At 42.8% G+C, this 21,162-nt stretch overlaps 1 protein-coding gene across 3 annotated transcripts in view; it reads left to right on the top strand.

Moving 5' to 3' along the window:
• Positions 1-1,379: 1,379 nt before the first annotated feature.
• Positions 1,380-21,162, top strand: part of LOC122556766 (pantothenate kinase 3) — a 121,560-nt gene continuing 101,777 nt past the window's right edge. Inside the window, exon 1 of one of the 3 annotated variants that reach the window (XM_043703895.2) lies at positions 1,380-1,909. In XM_043703895.2, the coding sequence (XP_043559830.1) occupies positions 1,882-1,909 (28 nt within the window). In that variant the 5' untranslated portion in view covers positions 1,380-1,881. The remainder of the gene's footprint in view (positions 1,910-21,162) is intronic. The other 2 variants (XR_015759817.1, XM_043703896.2) reach the window with 2 other exon arrangements.

Below are 21,162 nucleotides of genomic sequence, written 5' to 3' on the forward strand. Positions count from 1 at the left end.
AAAATTGAACAGTCGAGAGGAGAACTGCTAAGCCACCAACATATCCAGAGTGCCCAGAAAATAGGACAAATAAAGGTACTTTGTCTACCAATCACCTATGAAACAGAAATTCCAAAGAAGAAGAAAATCTACAAAAGAAGATACAAAGGGAAGATTCAACAGCTGCCTGGTTTTGAAATTTGAATTCTTGGTAAATCTTACTCAGGGGCTCTATCAGACTAGCATTATAGAAGGGAAAGTAAAAGATAAGTTAGATGAAGGAGTTGTTAGTTAATTATTCTGTTAAACTTGAAGAAAAAAAGTTAATTTTTATTTTAAATAGTTCTTGGCCTTTGAATCTTCACAGATGGGGCAAACCAATTGTGATGCTGGTTTAGATTAAGCGGGGGGGGGGGGGGGGGGGGTTTAACCTGTGTCATAACAACTTTTTTTCCAAACAGAATAAATTTGACTTTGTCAGTACCCAGCTGTAATCATTCAGGTAAATCTTTTGCACAACCTCCCAAGGACCTTGAAACATGGTGACCATAACAAGATACAATATTCTCATTGTGGCCTAACCAGAGCTTTGCAAAGATTCAGCATAAATTTACTACATTATACTCAGCATCTTCATTTTTGAAGCCCCAACCCTATTTTGTCAATCTACATCCTGCTGCAGTTAATTTGTATTCTGTTTACTCTTCCTTCAGATTTGATATCTTTGGCAATTTTTAAACTTTCTATAATGTATTCAAAGCCCTTCCAAAACTCCAGCCTACAAATTAAACATTTCGCCAGTTTCCTTTGAATCCAAATTAGGACAGCATATTGCTCAGTGTTTAACACTGCTGCAATATGCAGCACCGGGGACCTGGGCTTGATTTCACACTCAAGCGACTGTCGGGGTGGATTTTGCATATTCTCCCCAAATCTGGGTGGATTTCCTCCGGGTGCTCTTATTTGCTCCCACAGAAATAAAACATGCAGGTTAGTTGGATTAGCTATGTTAAATTGTGTTCAGGGATGTGAAAGCAAAGTGGATAACAGGGACGAGGTTGGTCGGGGAATGCTCTTCAAAGGGTGGTATGGACTCGAGATACTGAATGGCCTGCTTCTATATTTTTTACTAACATTTTGTGGACAAAAAAAAACTCATTCATTCATTTGCACAGATTTCCTAAAGAATGCACACCGCTTTCGGCAGCCTCTACTTTTTTGCTTTCCCTTCACTACTTCCGTGTGAGTTTATCGAGGGGAACGCCCCTCAACGTCTTACCTGTCATTTGGAGAGGAAAGTGATCGCGGAGCCATCTGGGATTTGTAGTTTCCATTTTGGACTGAACTGCGAGTCAGATATCGGGTGGAGAACTACATCGCCCAGAGGGCGCATCGGTGACGTCGCGCGGACCGTCGAAAGGTTCTATTTGAATGCTGCCCGGAACCGGGGTAAAAGCAAATTTTCTTGATGTAGCTGGAGCCGCGCCCATGTGGGCGGTATTGTAATCAGCAGTTGTTACGGCAGGAGGAGGAGAGGTGATGTGGACGAGATAAGGAGACATTGAGCCCATGACCAGCATCTTACCTTCTTTCTGAGTCGTTGTCCCTTCCAACTACCCGCATCAAGGGAAGGCGGATTCCGCCTTGGACTAAGCGCAGTCTTTCTCGAAGGGCAGCTACCGCTCCGACCAGGAAGGGAGGATCGGTGCTGGTCACAAGGGCGATTGACTCCATCCAACGACGCCTCACCGATTCAGCGCCGGGTTACTGTCGACCGATCGTGCCTCCTCCTCCTCCTGCCGCCACCCCTTGTCTGATCCCGTTCAACATCCGCATTTTTGGGGACAAAAAGGGAAACGAGGTCGACTGTCAGATTATCCGCGGATCTGTCGAAATAGCATTATGAAGATCAAGGACGCCAAGAAGCCTTGTGAGTTATCAAATTAAACCTATGTTCTAGAGGAGTAACATCGTTACAGATTTTAGTGTAAAACTGGTGGAGTTGCGAAAACAATGTAATCTGTTCTCCATTTTAGTGTTTGAGGAATAGGCAAACTAATACGTAGTTTAAATGCGACGGCACAGATATGAGTTTGCTTATCTTTTGAATAAAAAGGTTCGCAGTAATTTGCAATTTAGGAACGACATCCGACAGCTATCTTTCAAGAAATAGCCAATTCCAACGCTGACTGTTCCCCTCCAGGAAGTAGAACCTCGATAGGGACGGAAGAGACTTGTGTTCTCATTTTTGAGCAACCTGCTATTGGTTTCATTTTCAATGACAGCATATCTGATCTTTTGTACCAGTAGCAATAGCAACCCTTTTTTTAATTTCCTCTCTGACGAAGGTGCGTTTGACATCTTGTACTTTGTTCTTTCTCCAACTTTGAAATAATTTAGTGGGTGCGGTTTGTTCGATTATTTTGTGCACACATCTTTTGTGGACAATGTATTTCTCTTGATCCAGTAGCTGTTTTGTCATTTCTATCACACAAACTTTTTGCGAAATGGAGATATGTTCAGTTATAACATCTTTCTGTAAAGGTCACCTGCTGATTATAAGCTTTCAAAAACCCTCTTGACAATCATTGGTATGTTTTGGAAATCTTCTGTACGCAATTGAGACTGAAACCCTATCCAATCAAGAATGTTCTCCAATAAGTTTTTTTTAACAAATTTGAACTAATTAGCTTCACTTAGATTTCCGTGTGTGCAATCTGGAGAACTGAGCACGAACAAAATGAAGCAAGAATCATAGAGTCATAGAGATGTACAGCATGGAAACAGACCCTTTGGTCCAACCCGTCCATGTCGACCAGATATTCCAACCCAATCTAGTCCCACCTGCCAGTATCCAGCCCATAACCCCGCAAACCCTTCCTATTCATATACCCATCCAAATGCCTTTTAAATGTTGCAGTTGTACCAGCCTCCACCACTTCCTCTGGCAGCTCATTCCATACACGTACCATCCTCAGTGTGGAAAAAGTTGCCCTTTAGGTTGCTTTTATCTCTTTTCCCCTCTCACCCAAAAACCTGTGCCCTCTAGTTCTGGACTCCCTACACCCCAGGGAAAAGACTTTGTCTATTTATCCTATCCAAACCACTCATAATTTTGTAAACCTCTGTAAGGTCACCCCTCAGCCTTCGACGCACCCTAGCCTGTTCAGCCTCTCCGCATAGCTCAAATCCTCCAACCCTGGCAGTATTCTTGTAAATCTTTTCTGAACCCTTTCAAGTTTCACAACATTTTTCTGAGAGGAAGGAGACCAGAATTGCACACAATATTCCAACAGTGGCCTAACTGATGTCATGTACAGCTGCAACATGACCTCCCATTGCTTTTTTTAAAAACTTTTGAAAAAACTAATATGTTATTATTGTCAAGTTAGTATGTTTTGAGATTTCACGGATTAATCATGGAAGTAGATAAGTAGATGTGATTCAACGTTCTTTAGACATGTAGGGCTGGAATTTATTGTTTTATGATTTTTAAAAATCAAATCTTGCAGATTATAATATTTAATTACCATATTTGATTGCTAGCATCCTACCTGTTCTTTTAATTACTAATTTAAGGATGAGAATGATTTGAATGTCTATTTTCTAGATTGATTGATTGATTGATTTACTTTAATTGAATTTGAGTAAATGCAAAACTCCAACAGAGTATTTTTTTCATTTGGGATCTCCAATGCTGGACGGCCAAATATTATGCCAAGACATGTCCTAGCAATGGGTGAAAATACAGTAGTGGAGAGTGTGCCACATCAGCCTGTACAGATACTGCCTCCTTTCCATCCAAAAGTTAAGTGGAAGGATATCCCTGCAATGGCTCATTGTGGGATGTCTTGTCATGAGGGGGTCCGGAGTGTGAGGCCAATGCTGAATTCTGGACAGTCAGGGGTCAGTTCACCAGAAGCCCTTTGCATGCCTGAGCCAAGTCAAATGCATATAAGTTGTCAGAGCAAGTTCCTTGTCTGTCAGACTCTGGCTCAGTCGCGAACCGGAAACAGACTGACGCTTTCATGGCCAACTGTATCGGCGTCATCCAGCCCGCTCCTCCATCACCCAGCGCAACTCTGGGCAGTCCTGCTTCCCTCTCCTCCCTTGACCAACGTAAACCACACACTTGAGGAGGAATCTGTTCCTGAGCAGTGGCTCCATGACAAAAGCCACCAATTCCATAAGGGGAGAGCTCTAGCACGAGCCAAGTGTATCTCAGATTGTGATCAGGTGCAAATAGAGGACAGGCAATTCCTGGAAGAAGAGTTTAGGTGAAAAGACTACTCCATGAACAGGTACTACATGTTGTAACTTAGACCATGCACCTGACGGAAGAAGTACGTCATCAGGGCCTACCACGTTGGAGGAGTCTCAAGGTAAAGGTATCGCTGCAGGGTCTGAAGGCAGAAAGGCGCTACCTGGGAATGAAAGTACACCAGGTTCCGACCACCATCAAGCAGGAAAATCAGAACCCCAGCAGTGACCCAGTGTTGCCTTTTGTCCTAAAATAAAAGCAGGCTAGCTTTACCTGGATGGTGGTGACAAACCCGGGGAGGGATCAAAGTGACCAGCCAATACCACAACATTGCAGCCAACATGTTTTCTGACCAACACTTATGCTCTGTAGGACAACACTATTAGATTAGATTCCCTACAGTGTGGAAACAGGCCCTTCGGCCCAACCAGTCCACACCGACCCTCCGAACAGCAACCCACCCAGACCCGTTCCCCTCTGACTAATGCACCTAACATTACAGGCAATTTAGCATGGCCAATTCACCTGACCTGCACATCTTTGGATTGAGGGAGGAAACCTGAGCACCCGGAGGAAACCCACGCAGACACTGAGAATGTGCAAACTCCACACAGACAGTCACCCGAGGCTGGAATCGAATCTGGGATCCTGCTGCTGTAAGGCCGCAGTGCTAACCACTGAGCCACCGTGCCGCCCTCTTTGTCCAGCATGCTAGCAAGCAGCCACCTTAGATTCCAACTCATGTCAATTCCTGGCCAGGATTCCTCAGCAGGGCAAAGGTGGACTCCCAGCTAGAGGAGGTAAGTAGTACTCCATGTGAAGCACCAGAGCTCCGCTGACTTGGGTTCCATCTGCCATGGACCAACCAGAAGTCCCAAACACTTGCTCCAGTTGATCCTTGCGGAGGACACTGTAGAACAGACCTCCTGATACTTGTGCATCCTCTGCAGGTCACCTGGGTCTCTGAACATGAGGAGCACATTGTCGGCGTACATAGTCTTCAGCCTCGATCCACAGAGAGCGAAACCTGACACTCGCTTACGCAAAAGGCACACAAATGGCTCTACACACACAGAATTACGCTGGTCAAAAGGGACAGCCCTGGCGCACTCCCCATCCAAAGCGCAGGTGTGCCATCGGGGATCCATTAATCTTCAGTCGACGCTCCATGGCGGCTTACAGAAATCTGATCCGGACAACAAAGTACGCCCTGAACCAGAAAGCTTGCAGGTTCCTGATCCAGTCTGTCCCATGCCTTATCCTGATCCGTCTTTTGGGAATGATGGATCATTTCCCGGATCAGGTTGATTGTTGTTGTGGATGTTCTGCCACCAGGATGGTTTAGAACTAGTCTGGGTGGATCATGTGGAACTGCATGGTGGTAAGGTGAGTCAGAAATGCTTTGGCAAAGATTTTGTAGTCTGTGCTGGGGAGGGGAAACTGGCTACCAATTCTTTACTAAACAGAGATCCCCCCTTCGGCAGCAAAGTGATGACTGTCCTGCACCAAGAAAGGGCATCTCTCCAGACATGATATATTCCTCCAGGACCCATGCATACTTGCTCTCTTCCCCCTTCTCCCCGACTCACTCCACTCCCCAAACCACAGGATATCCCAGAATGTCTTCTGACAATTAAATTCACACCACATCACATCAAAGGGAGAGGGAAAAGAACCATGATTAATAAAAGAAATTAAAGATTACATTAGTTCAAAATTTTGGTTTATTTGATATCAGGGAAATATTTCAGTTGGAGGATTGGCAGTAACTTAGATCCAGCAAATGAGGGCAGTAGGATGGCTTACGATGATTAGAGTGAGGGATTTACTGGACAGTGGGGATATAGATGGTGGCTCGCTGCACCTTGAAAATACACAGGTTTGGACTGCTAATTCAATTCTGAATTTAGCCTATTTAGGATGCTGGTAGCATTCACACCACATAATAGAATCTGTACTGTGAAGACTGTATTTGGTATCTTCAAGGCATGTGTGATAGTCAGGCTGACCAATGCTATTACACAAGTAGTTGTTGAGGAGGTTAAGTAGTATCTTCTCCTCTTTTACTCATCACCGGCTACTGAACCATCCATATTCTTCACGACATGGCTCAGTTAGCAGTGTTGATGGATATTAAATGACCCTACTTTACACTTGCACTCTCAGTACTACTTCCAAGTGAGGTTCAATGTGGAGGAAGTTTGTTTTTTCAGATTAGATTAGATTCCCTACAGCATGGAAACAGGCCATTTGGCCCAACACATCCACACCGACCCTCCAAAGAGTAACCCACCCAGACTCATTCCCCTACCCTCTATTTACCCCTGACTAATGCACCTAATGCTAAGGATAAATTAGCACGACCAATTCACCTACCCTGCACATCTTTGGATTGTGGGAGGAAACCGGAGCACCCAGCGGAAACCCACAGACACTGGGAGAGTGTGCAAACTCCACACAGGCAGTCACCCGAGGCTGGAATTGAACCATGGTCCCTAGCGCTGTGAGGCAGCTGAGCAGTGGAAAGCAGTTGGTGGTGATCAACAGTAGGCAACTTTACCCATGTTTGGTCTGATGGAATGAGACTTCATCGGCACTGGAGTCAATGTTGATGAATCCCAGGTCAACTCCTTCTCAACTGTAGAGCACTCTATAAATAAGATTGCAACTTCAGCTATTTTTTTCTTCTTTTTTTTCTCTTTCTTTTTTCCTTTCTCTCTTTTTTAGTGCCCTTCACAAAGGGCAGTGCTAATCTCCTGTTTATTTTTTTTTCTTTTTTTTTTCTTTTTTTAACCCCCACACTACCACCTAAGTGCGGTAGTGCTTATTTTTTCCCCCACACCCATGGTGTGTGTATGCAGGTGTGAGACACTGAGAGACACAAGGTGCATGAATCTTTATTCAATTTCCACCACCAGGAAGATAGGAAAACACCCGAGTGGCCAATGACAAGCGGTGCCCTTCACATCAAAGGGCAGTGCTGTGTGATCAAAAACAGTGAAGGGGAGGGTAGGGACTAAATCAAAATAGAGTTGGAGGGAGAAATAATGCACTCCACTCCCTGCGGCGCCCACCTCCCCCTGAACAACTCCAGGGTGTTGGTGCAATTTCAGCTATTAATGTCTAGATTTGAATTGGGCACAATTGTAGTCTGTTATGGGTATTAGACTGCAAGCTTGCTTTAATCACATTTATCCCATTTTTTTGTAATTTAGTTTTAAAGCTACTAAAGTCATATTGCAATAAGCTACTAAAGTCATATTGCAGTAAATTTCCAAGGAGCAGACCCATCATCCATGGTTATCTTGAAATATTAAAGATAATTGCAAACTGTTTTTTTTAGAAAGCTCAATTGTACAAAGGTAGTAGATCACAAGAATGGACAGCATATTTAAAACAAAAACAAAGAATGACTAAAAATTAACAAGGAGGGAAAAGATTAAGAGTAGAAGGGTCTGGTCAGTTATAAGGAAGGATATTAAGCTGGAGAAAGTTTAGAAGAGATTTACCACGATGCTGCCAGATATGGAAGGTTTGAATTTTAAAGAAAGTCTGGATAATTTAGGACTTTTTCTCACTGCAGCATAGAAGGTTGAAGAGTGACTTTATTGAGGTTTATAAAATCATGAGGGGTATTGATAGAGTTAATGGTAGATGTCTTTTTTCCCTAGTTGGAGGAAAACTAGATGGCATACTTTTTAATATGAAAAGAGAGAGATTTAGAAAATGTATGAGCAAATTCTTTTTATACCAAGGGTGTTTCTCGTGTGGAGTCAGCTTTCTGAGAAAGTGTTGGACGTGGGCACAATTACAATGTTCAAAGAAACATTTGGAAAAGTACATGAATAGAAACAGTTTGGAGGGATATGGGCCAAGTGTAGGCAGGTGGGACTAGTTTAGTTTGGGATTATATTCAGCATGGACTAGTTGGACCGAAGCGTCTGTTTCCCTGCTTTGTGACACTAACGAAAGTTGTCCAGCAGTTTAAAAACTGAGTGTTTCTGTGAATATATATATATAATGTGTATGAGTTAACAAAGTGAATGTTGGTTCTAAAGAAAGATAAACTGCAGACTTAGCTATGAATAATAACTAAATGACAGATGAATTGAAGTATTTTGCATCAGTCCTCATTATAAAGGATAAAATTAACAATCTAGAAGCAGCAATAAATCAGAAAATGGTAGGAACAGAGAAACCCATAATCACCATAGAGGTGGTATTGTTGGAGCTGTTGACTGGCAATGCCTGGATTCTAACGGACTTCAACATAGGGCTGTAAAAGAAGTGGCTACTGAGATAGTTAATGTATTGATTTTAATTTTCCAAAATTCCTTGAGTCAGGCACTATCCAGTAGATTGAATACAGTGAGTATATAACGTCTTTAGTCAAAAGGGGAGAAAGACAGAACATGGGAAGACTATTTGGCCAAGATCCTTAACCTAAGATAAATATTCAAACTTATTGGAGAAATTGTAATAGGGCCCTTGGATAGGTTTTAAGGTAATCCGGAAGACTCAACATGGCTTTGTGAAAATGAAATAATGTTTGACCAATCTCTTGGAGTTCTTTGAGGAGGTAACATGTGCTGTGATAAAGGGATGCATTGTACTTAGATTCCCAGAACACATTTAATAAGGTGCCACATCAAAAGTTATTGTGGAAAATTAAAGCACACGGGTTAGTATGTTGACATAGATAGGAGCTTGGCTGGCTAAGAGGAGTCATAGAGGCGAAAGTGAGGACTGCAGATGCTGGTGATCAGAGCTGAAAATGTGTTGCTGGAAAAGCACAGCAGGTCAGGCAGCATCCAAGGAACAGGAGAATCGACGTTTCGGACATAAGCCCTTCTTCAGGAATGAGGAGAGTGTGTCCAGCAGGCTAAGATAAAAAGGTAGGGAGGAGGGACTTGGGGGAGGGGCGTTGGAAATGCGATAGGTGGAAGGAGGTCAAGGTGAGGGTGATAGGCCGGAGTGGGGTGGGGGCGGAGAGGTCAGGAAGAAGATTGCAGGTTAGGAAGGCGGTGCTGAGTTCGAGGGATTTGACTGAGACAAGGTGGGGGGAGGGGAAATGAGGAAACTGGAGAAATCTGAGTTCATCCCTTGTGGTTGGAGGGTTCCTAGGCGGAAGATGAGGTGCTCCTCCTCCAACCGTCGTGTTGCTATGGTCTGGTGATGGAGGAGTCCAAGGAGCTGCATGTCCTTGGTGAAGTGGGAGGGGGAGTTGAAGTGTTGAGCCACTGGGTGGTTGGGTTGGTTGGTCCGGGTGTCCCAGAGGTGTTCTCTGAAACGTTCCGCAAGTAGGCGGCCTGTCTCCCCAATATAGAGGAGGCCACATCGGGTGCAGTGGATGCAATAGATGATGTGTGTGGAGGTGCAGGTGAATTTGTGGCAGATATGGAAGGATCCCTTGGGGCCTTGGAGGGAAGTGAAGGGGGAGTGTGGGCGCAAGTTTTGCATTTCTTGCGGTTGCAGGGGAAGGTGCCGGGAGTGGAGGTTGGGTTGGTGGGGGGTGTGACCCTGACGAGGGAGTCACGGAGGGAGTGGTCTTTTCGGAATGCTGATAGGGGAGGGGAGGGAAATATATCCCTGGTGGTGGGGTCCGTTTGGAGGTGGCGAAAATGACGGCGGATGATACGCTGTACCTGGAGACTTGCGGTTGCATGGGAAGGTCAGGTGAATTGGCCATGCTAAATTGCCCATAGTGTTAGGTAAGGGGTAAATGTAGGGGTATGAGTGGGTTGCGCTTCGGCGGGTCGGTGTGGACTTGTTGGGCCGAAGGGCCTGTTTCCACACTGTTTCCACAATCTAATCAAAGTGAAAAGATATTTATAAAAATATGCAAAATCCCCAATTTTCCTGTCTTTTAGGCCTAAGTTGACAGTCACCAGGAATCAGGTTTCCGTACTCTGGGGAAAACAAAAAATCTCAGATCTGGGAGCATCTGTGGAGAGAAAGCAGAATTAACATTTTGGGTTCCATTGGACTGAAAATGTTAACTTTACTTTATCTCCACAGATGCTCCAGATCTGCTGAGTTTTCCAGCAACTTCTGTTTTGTTTCTAATTGTTTGAATGTAGAGATTGTCATAAGGTCAGCCAGGTGAACCATGTAGAATGAGTTCCTGATTGGATCAGATTAGCAGCCCCAGTCAGGGAACCCAGCTGACAGATATAAACAGGAATGACAGAAGCTCTGTTCACTCTTGAGAGCTGGCTCTGAGGACACTAGATCAGTGTCCAGGACACTCCATGTGTAAATAAAAGATGACTCAGCAATGGGAAACTGGTCTCTGTGGAGTTATTTGAGTGACCGTAAGGGAAAAGTATGCTCCTGAAGAAATTCACTCGTAACAGTTGTCTTTGAGGCAAAAGTGAGTACTGCAGATGCTGGAGATCAGAGTCAAGAATGTGGTGCTGGAAAAACACAGCACATCAGGCAGCATCCGAGGAGCAGGAAAGTCGATGTTTCGGGCAAAACCCCTTCATCAGGAATGAGTTGCCTTTGAGTTGGGCTAAGTATTTCTGGTATTATGCTATTATTTGGGAAGCTTGGCTTGTTTGATTCTGCCATGTAAGTCTGGGCCCAGTATATGAACAGAATCCATTATTGCTTCCAGACAAATGACATTGCAGCAGATGAAAAGCAACGAACAGTTCTCATGACCGTTTGTGGACCTGCAGCTTTTTCCATTATTAGGAGCCTAACTTTTCCAGATATTAATATTTTACTTGGGAAAAATTCATCTCTCCAGATATTAAAATCTTTCAAGGGTTGATGGATTTATTTAAAGAATATTACAACACCAAGCTGCTTTTAATTCTGAGGTGCTATCAGTCTTACTCAGCAATTCTAACCAGGGGAATCCATATCAGGCAGATGAATGTGTCTTTGTTTTAACCTTTAATGAAATGCTTGGTATGTGGAATGAACGACATGCTCATGCAAAAGCACCTGGACTTCAAACAGGCACTAGCACTCATTGGGAACCTTTACAGTTTAAGGGTACAACTTCAATTCCAGTTTCCTATGAGGAGCAGCTGGTATTAACAGTAGTATTAGATGTAGTAAAAGACTCGAGATCAAGTTTAATGGGGTGAAATTGTTTGGGAAAGATTTACATTTGTGCACCATTTTTCGATTAGAAAATGGCTACCTGAGTAAAGTCATAATTAAATACCCAGAAGTTTTGCAGGAAGGTCTAGGGACCATCATAGGAGCAAAGGGCATCTTTCATGTTGACTAGGAAGCAATTTCACATTTCTGCAAGGCCCATCCAATGCCATTTGCTTTACATGCAAAAGTAGAGGCAGAAATCAGAGGGCTGGAAAGCAAAGGAATCGCCAAACCTGTCCAATTTAAAAAATGGGCAGTGCCTGTTGGACCGATGGTAAAGCCTGATAAGTCAATTTGTCTTTTTGAAGATTACAAACAAATGGCAAAGCATTTCTCACAGTTAAATAAATACTTTCTGCAAAGAGAATTTATACACAAAGCTGGCAGGTGGGCTGTTCTTCATGAAGTTGGTCATGAGCCATGCATACTAGCAGTTGCGATTAGATGAGGATTCCCAGAAGTATACTAATACCCATGCGGATTTGTACCAACGTACAAGACTGCCTTTGGGGAATCATCAGTTTGTGCAATTTTTCAGCAGAGAAAACTTTACAGGGTCTAACCCAGGTTGTCATTTATCTAGATGATGTGGTAATATCAGAGAAGACCCATAAAGAGTACTTAAAGAACTTGGGCATATGCCTTTGACATTCCACCCAGGCAGACATATGTCTTGGAAGGGAAAAATGTGTGTTCCAAGAATCCCAAGCGACCTTCTTGGGCTACAGAGTCAATAAGATCATGTTACATCCATTGTAAGATAAAGTTAGAGTGATCAAAGGTGCACAGACTAACATATCTGTACTGACTTCAGGACGTCCCTTGGTTTGATGAATTATTAAGGAAAGTTCATACGTAACCTGGCCTGCATCTTTGCACAAGTTATTAAAATAGGTCAGCCTTGGAAATAGTCACATATCTAAGCCATAGTTTTCAGGGAAGTGAAGAAACAGCTATCATCCTCTCACTGTGATCCCAAGTGAGATCTTCTATTGACATGGTGATGCCTCCCCTTACAACATCAGGAGAGTATTAGCTTGAAGGTGGCCCAATGGAGAGGAACGCCCAACAGCATATTGTTATGACTCGGCGGCGAACCCTTCTGTTAATTAAACCAAACACCCAGAAAAGCTGACCTTGCCTCGTAAACTGTTAAAGTATAAGTGACAGAGAACTCCCAAATTCTACTATTTTAAAGAAAAAATATCAACTTATTCTTTAACTCTAAAAGTGAACTTTAAACAACAACTGTTTAAAACTCTTACCCTCCTCTCTCTCCAGTGCTTGTTACATGCCTCCAACTCTATAACAATATACTGTTCCAATAAAAGCTCATATTAAAATTACATCAACTTCATTTCAAAACCACGCAGCAGCTGCCATCGTCAGTGTCTGTCTTCTTTCAGTTGTTTTGTCTTCTACTGCAAAGATGTTTCATACGGACAAAGGTACCTTTTGACAGAGAGCATTTTGAATGGCAGTCTCTCTCTCTCTCTCTCTCTCTCTCTCTCTCTCCCCCACTCTCTCTCTCTCGATGGCAGTTACTGTCTTGATAGCAGTTGGTCTCTATCTGGCTTGCCAAAATACTTCTTTATAGAATATAGTCACAAAGATTTAATGCATGGAAACAGACCTTTCAGTCCAACCTGTCCATGCCGACCAGATATCCCAACCCAATCTAGTCCCACCTACCAGCACCCGGCCCATATCCCTCCAATGGCCAAACATCAGATCATCTCATTGGTTCGAGATTGGTAAAAACAGTAAATTCAAACTCTATTGGGTTTTATTATCCTGGGGCAAAGTTTAAATTGGTTAAATTCAAATTGTTGTGAAAACAGCAACCAAAACGCAGGTCTTTGTTTCACAGCCAAATGTTACCTATTTTCAATTTTCCAGTACACTCAGATTGCTAGCTAATGAAGTGACGGGTGTCTATTGACATGGTGATGCCTCCCCTTACAACATCAGGAGAGTATTAGCTTGAAGGTGGCTGTGTTAAACAGCTTTCACTCTCTTTAAAGGTACAGTACACACCTTCAACAAAATGCATACAGAGTGTAAATACAGCCAGATAAGGAAGGACGGTTTGGCAGTCATATTTGGAGTCAGAATGTTCTGCTTTTTGCAACAATAAATTTGTAATAATAATTGACCACAAACCCCTGCTAGGACATGACAGTGAGGCCTTTTGCTTCAGGCCCAAAATTCAGTGGTGGGTCTAGTACTAAATGTGTATAATTACAAGTTTGAACACTGTCTGGGAGACCAAGTAGCAAAGAGAGATGCACTGAGTCGCCGGTGGTACTGCCACTGAATGATTTTAAATTTTCTGAACACACTTCCAGTCACTGCTGACCATTTCAGACTTTGAATGCTGAAAGATGCAGACCTGGCAGAAGTGATGGGGGACATCAGAATGCTGTCGCAATCAAATTGACACCTTTTTGGTCCCGGAGAGACGAGATCACAGTAGAGGATGCCATATTATTATGGGACGGACAAGAGTGATTGTCCCGAGCAAAGCATGCCTCAAAACTGGCTGAATTCCACCAGGGTAATCCAAAGGATTCCAAAATGAAATGATTGACAGAATTTATGTCTGGTGACCAGTTTTTTTAGACCAGAGCAAGCCCCCTCACAATATGTTAACAATTTCTTACTTCAAAGGCAAGTGCCAGGCATTGCATTTTAGATGCATTTCAGTTGGTCAAATTAATAGCCTTGAAACAAAATGCATTTGTTATATTTAAACTATAGTTTACAAATAAAGGAAAGAATTGGAATACGAATAACTTAGCTCTATTGGAAAACCTAACAGAATAACATATTATTTTTCTCCTCAACAGTAACTGTTCCAAATTAATAACATCCCATAAACATGCTTTTGGAAAAGGCAAATTCAATAAAATAAATTCTCATATGCAATTCTGGCAGCAGAAAGAGAACCAGCAGGATGGGAACCAATGTAGGAAGTAGGAGGGAAGTAAAGTGGGACCAGAAACAAAAAAGCAGCAAAGGGGAAAGTGAATGTAGAAGGCAGAGAAACCAAAGAGACAAATCTAAAAGGGCCACATTACATATAAATTCTAAAAGGTCAATAAATGTCAAAAAATGTGCCTCAAGGCAATGTCACAATGCAATGAGTATTTGTAATAAGGTGGATTAATTAATTTTGCAGTTAATGGATATGATGTAACTGGAATCATGGAGTCCTGACTCCTGGGTGGCCAAGGATGGAACTCCACATCAATTTTTGGGAAAGTTCAATATAAAGGTAAAGGAGGTGGACATTAACCTGATTTGAAGTAGAATCTTTATGGGTGGAGCTGCGGAACACCAAAGGGGAAAAACAGCATTAGTGTGAGTTGTGTACAGATCACTAAATAGTAGTTGTGAGATTGGGAAAGGAATCAAACAGGAAATTAGAGATGCATGCAGTAAGGGCACAGCAGTTCTCCTGGGTGACTTTAATATGCATATTTGTTGGACTGACCAAACTGGTAGCAATGCGATGGAAGAGGATTTCTTGAAATGTATGAAGGATGGTTTCTTCGGCCAATGTGTTGAGGAACCAACTAGAGAGCAGGCCAACCTAGACTGGGCATTGTGTAATAAGAAGGATTAATTAGCAACCTTGTAATATGAGATCGTTTGAGCAAGACTGAGCATAATATGGTATAATTCTTCATTAAGGTGGAGAATGACATAGTTAAATTTAAGACGAGAGTCCTGAACTTAAAAGAAAGCTAATTGTGATGGTATGAACCATGCATTGGCTAGGATAAGCTGGCCAAAGATATTTAAGAAGTTGATGATGGATGGACATTTAAAGAACATATGGATGAACTTCAACAGTTGTACATCCCTAACAGGCATAAGAGTCAAACAGGAAAGGTGGCTCAACCATGGCTAATAAAAGAAATTAGGATAGTGTTAAAGCCAAAGAGGAGAATTTAGAAGGAAGAGTCGCTGTTCAAAAATGAGTGGTCCCCATTTAACCTCAGTCATGAGTCTTTGGACCTCCCTATCTGAAATGTTGGTGGAAGCAGTGATTTTGGATATCTTAATGGCAAAAGGTAATTGTCTTATTAAGCATGGGAGTGTGAAAGGGTATCATGAGTAGGGGGGAATGCAGATTTGAGGTTACAGTCAGATCAGCTTATTGAATAGCTCATGGGGTTGAATGGCCAACTCCTCCGAATTCATCTGTTCATATGTTTTAGTGTATAAATATATGAATCGTGAACAAGCTTTCTTTTTTATGGTGGTCACTGTTATAAGGTGATAGAGATGGTTGCCATTTGCACTGAGCAAGGCCACACAACATTGATGTTACAATAATCAGGTTATCTGTTTTAGAAATGTTGTTTAAGTGATTTATGTTGACCAGGATTCCCTAGTTTGTCACAATAATGCACTCCATTCAGCTGAGTAGACAGATATAGTCTCAGTTGAATGTTACATTAGATTAGATTACATTACAGTGTGGAAACAGGCCCTTTGGCCCAACAAGTCCACACCGACCCGCCGAAGCGCAACCCACCCATACCCCTACATTTACCCCTTACGGGCAATTTAGCATGGCCAATTCACCTGACCTGCACATCTTTGGACTGTGGGAGGAAACCGGAGCACCCGGAGGAAACCCACACAGACACGGGGAGAATGTGCAAACGCCACACAGTCAGTCGCCTGAGGCGGGAATTGAACTCTGGTCTCAGGCGCTGTGAGACAGCAGTGCTAACCACTGTGCCACCGTGCCGCCCACATCTGTAAGATGATGCCATAGATAGTTTAGCACTGAGGTCTCTCAGTTCTACAATGCAGTGCCAGCCTAGATTTTGAACTTCAATCCCTGGAGTAGGACATAACCTTCCGATTCAGTGCAACGGCGCTACCAACCTAGCCATTGGCGCTCATCAAATGTAATAGCCCTTTTCTGTGCCTTAAAAGTTTTATATTTGAACATTTCATTATGTGTATTGTGGATGAAGACGAGTTGATGTGGCCTTTAGAACATAGAACATTACAGCGCAGTACAAGCCCGACAGCCCTCAATATAGCGCTGACCTATGTAACCAATCTGAAGCCCATCTAACCTACACTCTTCCATCTCATCCATATGTTTATCCAATGACCATTTAAATACCCTTAATGTTGGTGAATCTATGACTGTTGCAGGCAGGGTGTTCCAGGCACCTACTACTCTGAGTAAAGAAACTACCTTTGACATCTGTCCTATATCTATCACCCCTCAATTTAAAGCTATGTCCCCTCATGCCAGCCAACACCAACCGAGGGAAAAGGCTCTCACTGACCACCCTATCTAACCCTCTGATTATCTTTAGATGTCTCAATTAAGTCACCTCTAAAACTTCTCTCTAACGAAAACAGCCGCAAGTCCCTCCGCCTTTCCTTGTAAGACCTTCCCTCCATGCCAGGTAAAGCTCCTCTGAACCCTTTCCAAAGCTTCCACATCCTTATTGTAATGTGGTGACCGGAACTGGCTGCACCAGTTGTACAACTGCAGCATGACTTCGTGGATCCGAAACTCAATACCTCAACCAATGAAAGCTAACCATATGCATTCTTAACAGCCCTATTAACCTGGGTGCCAACTTTTCAGGGATTTGTGTACATGGACACCAAGATCTTTCTGCTTACTTAAACTACCAATAATCTTACTATTAGCCCAGTATTCTTTATTCCTGTTGCTCCTTCCAAAGGGAATCACCTCATGCTTTTCCACATTAAACTCCCATTTGCCACCTGTCAACCCAGCACTGCAGCTCTGTAACCTACAACACCCTGCACTATCCACAACTCCACCGACCTCAGTGTCTTGTGCAAATTTGCAAACCCACCCTTCTACTCCTTCATCCAGGCCATGTATAAAAATGACAAACAGCAGTGGCCCAAAGCATAGCCTTGTGATACGCCACTAGTAACTGAACTCCGGGATGAACATTTCCCATCAACCACCACCCTCTGTCTTGTTTCAGCTAACCAATTTCTGATCCAAACCGCTAAATCACACTCAATTCCATGCCTCTGTATTTTCTGCAATAGCCTGCCATGGGGAACCTTATTAAACGCCTTACCAAAACCCATATACACCACATCAACTGCTTTACCCTCATCCATCTGTTTGGTCATCTTCTCAAAGAGCTCATTAAGATCAATCCTATCTCTTGTAACCTTTTGCAACACCTTACCAACAACCAAAGTAAGGCTCACTGGCCTATAATTACCAGGGTTGTCTCTACCTCCCTTCTTGAACAAGGGAACAATGTTTGCTCTCCTCCAGCTTTCTGGTACTATTCCTGTCGACAATGATGACATAAAGATCAAAACCAAAGGCTCTGCAATCTGCTCCCTGGCTTCCCACAGAATCCTAGGGTAAATCCCATCCAACCCAGGGGACTTACCTACTTTCACACTTTTCAGAATTGCTAAAACTTCCTCCTTGTGAAGCTCAATCCCGTCTTGTCTTGTAGGCTGTTTCTCCTCCACCACAATGTCTTTTTCCACTGTGAATACTTATGAAAAATATTGATTTATCGCTTCTCCTCAGACTCTTCCCATTACTGTCCTTGATTGTCCCTAATCTTACTCTAGTCATTCTTTTATTCCTGATATACTTATAGAAAGCTTTAGGGTTTTCCTTGATCCTATATGCCAACAACTTCTCATGGCCCCCTCCTGGCTCTTCTTAATTCTCTCTTTAGGTCTGTCCTGGCTAACTTGAAACTCTCAAGTGCCCTAACTGAGCCTTCATGTCTCATCCTAACATAAGCTTTCTTGCTTTTGACAAGAGATTCAACTTTTTTAGTAAACTATGGCTCCCTCGCTCAACCACTATTTCCCTGCCTGACAGCTGCGTACTTACTTTAATTGTGCCCATCCCCTGCAGTTTCCTTCCCCATCCTATCCACCTTAAATCTTGCCTAATTGCATCATAATTGCCCCCACCCCCAGCTATAATTCTTGCCCTGCGGTGTCTATCTCTTTTGATCGCTAAACATAACCGAATTGTGGTCGGTATCACCAAAGTGCTCACTTACCTCCAAATCTGATACCAGGCCCGGTTCGAATTCCAATGTGGCCTCGCCCTTTGGCCTGTGTACATACTGTGTCAGGAAACCCTCCTGCACATATTGGGCAAAAACTAACCCATCTAAAATTCTCAAACATGGTATTTCTAGTCAATATTTGGAAAGTTGAAGACCGCCATAACAACTACCCTGTTACACTAACTCCTATCCAGAATCATCATTGCTATCCTTTCTTCTACATCTCTGGATCTATTTGGAAGCCTATAGAAAACTCCCAACAGGGTGACCTCTCCTTTCCTGTTTCTAATCTCAACCCTTACTACCTCAGTAGACGAGTCCTCAAATGTCCTTTCTACCACTGTAATGCTGTCCTTGATGAACAATGCCACACCTCCACCTCTTTTACCATCTACAACAACCATTGCAGTCCCTGCTCTGTCCATGTCTCTGAAATGGCCACAATATCGAAGTCCCAGGTACCAACCCATGCTGCCAGTTCACTCACTTAGTTCTGGATGCGCCTGGTTTTGAAGTAGACACACTTCCTGCTTGCTGGTACATTCTAGCAACCTTGAAACCTAATTTCTGACCTCACTGCTCTCGACCTCACTGCTCTCAACCTCCCAGGATACTGGAACTACAATTTAGGTTCCCATTCTCCTGATGAATTAATTTAAACCCTCCTGAGGGCCATCAAACCTCAGGTGAGGGAAGAGCTTAAGAAGGAACGTCCTTCATGGTAACCTCAAACCAGTGATGGGAACTGAACCCAAGCTGTTGGTATCACACTGCTTTGTGAACCAATGAACCAACAAACCAACCGAGTTGAACTGGTTCCCTGTAGTATTAACTTGATCAGCAAAATTCAAGTCAAGAATTGTAATAATATTGATTTTATGAACTACCACATGGAATAGACAAGTGATTTCTCTTCCTGCTTTGTTGTACAGAGTATTGAGAAGGTTCTTCTTGAGTTTTGATTTGGAGATGCCAGTGTTGGACTGGGGTGTACAAAGTTACAAATCACACAACACTAGGTTATAGTCCAACAGGTTAAATGGAAGCACTAGCTTTTGGAGTGCCGCTCCTTCATCAGGTGGTTGTCCTGATGACAACCACCTGATGAAGGAGTGGCACTCCAAAAGCTAGTGCTTCCAATTAAACGTGTTGGACTATAACTGGGTGTTGTGTGATTTGTAACTTCTTGAGTTTGTAAGACTGGATCAATGAATAATTTGTGCACCCACAGAGTCAACAGAAGCCTATACTTGACCAGACAATGAGTAATTTGGCCAACTTGGTTCACTCCTAATGGTAGCACTTGTTTCTTATAATCACAGAGGGTGGTGCATGTATAAAGCGAGCTGCTAGAGGAAGTGGTAAAGGTAGGTTCAATTACAACATCTAAAAGGCATCTGGATGGGTAAATGAATAGAAAGGGTTTAAAGGGATATGGGCCAAATGTGGTGAGGCCAGATTGGGATGTCTGGTTGGCATGGACAAGTTGGACTGGGGGGGTCTGTTTTTGTGTTGTATGGCATTAGAAGTAGCTTTTTTTTTGTATTCGTGAAGGTGGACTGAAATGAGAAAAGAACTGTTTCAAAAATAGTTTTTTAAAAAAAATACTTTTTTAAGAGCGAGAAAATTGACACTTTTTGCAGTACTGTTTATACTGTGCTTATTCAAACAGTAGTGGAAGCCTTGTTTTAAATGAGTTAAAGCCAAGGGGTATGTACAAATACATTTTTGACTGGCAACAAATAGCTGATTGGTCTGGACTGGTGACAGTTCATTATTGTTTCTGTACCTAGGATCTATTTGTTTGTAATAAATTATCATTATTAAGTAGCAAAACCTGGTTCATGCTTTGTCTTCCTAAAAGACAAGTAGATCTGGGAATTTTGCATACTTCTCAAACTCTGTAAATTCTGTGATGACTTATTTAGTCATAGAGATGTACAGTATCGGACTTGTCCATGTCGTCCAGATGTTCTAAATTAATCTAGTCCCATTTGCTAGCTGTTGGCCCATATCCCTGTAAACCCTTCCTATTCATATACCCATCTGGATGACTTTTAAATGTTGAAATTACACAAACCTTCACCACTTCCGACAGCTCATTCCAGACATGCATTGCCCTCTTTTTGCAAAAGTTGCTCCTTCTATCCCTTTTAAATCTTTCCACTCTCACCTTAAATCTATGCCATCTAGTTTTGGACTACCACATCCAGGGAAAAGAACTTGGCTTTTCACTCTATTCATGCCCCTCATGATTTTATAAACTTCTATATGGTCACCCCTCAGCGTTTGACACTCCAGGAAAATAGCCCCAAACTATTCAGCCTCTCTCTGCAGATCAATTCCTCGAAACCTGGCAACATCCTTGTAAATGTTTTCTGAACTCTTTCAAATTTCACAACATCTTTACGATAGCAGGGAGACCAGAATTGAACACAATATTCCAAAAATGCCCGAACTGATGACCTGTACAGCTGCATACAACTTCCCAACTCCTTTACTCAGTGCATCAACCATTAAAAGACAAACACACCAAACGCAACCTGTCTACCCTGTCTACCTGCAACTCCACTTTCAAGGAATTATGAACCTGCACACCAAGGTCTCTTCAGCAACACTCCCCAGGGCATAAAGTGCATAAGTCCTGCCCTGATTTGCTCTATCAAAATGCAATACCTCACGTTTATCTAAATGAACTCCATCAGCCATTCCTGTGTCCATTTGCCTATC

Source organism: Chiloscyllium plagiosum, unplaced genomic scaffold (genome assembly GCF_037043375.1).
Source record: "Chiloscyllium plagiosum isolate Xiang-an unplaced genomic scaffold, Cpla_swu_hap1 HiC_scaffold_16, whole genome shotgun sequence".
Classification (NCBI taxonomy): Eukaryota; Metazoa; Chordata; class Chondrichthyes; order Orectolobiformes; family Hemiscylliidae; genus Chiloscyllium; species Chiloscyllium plagiosum.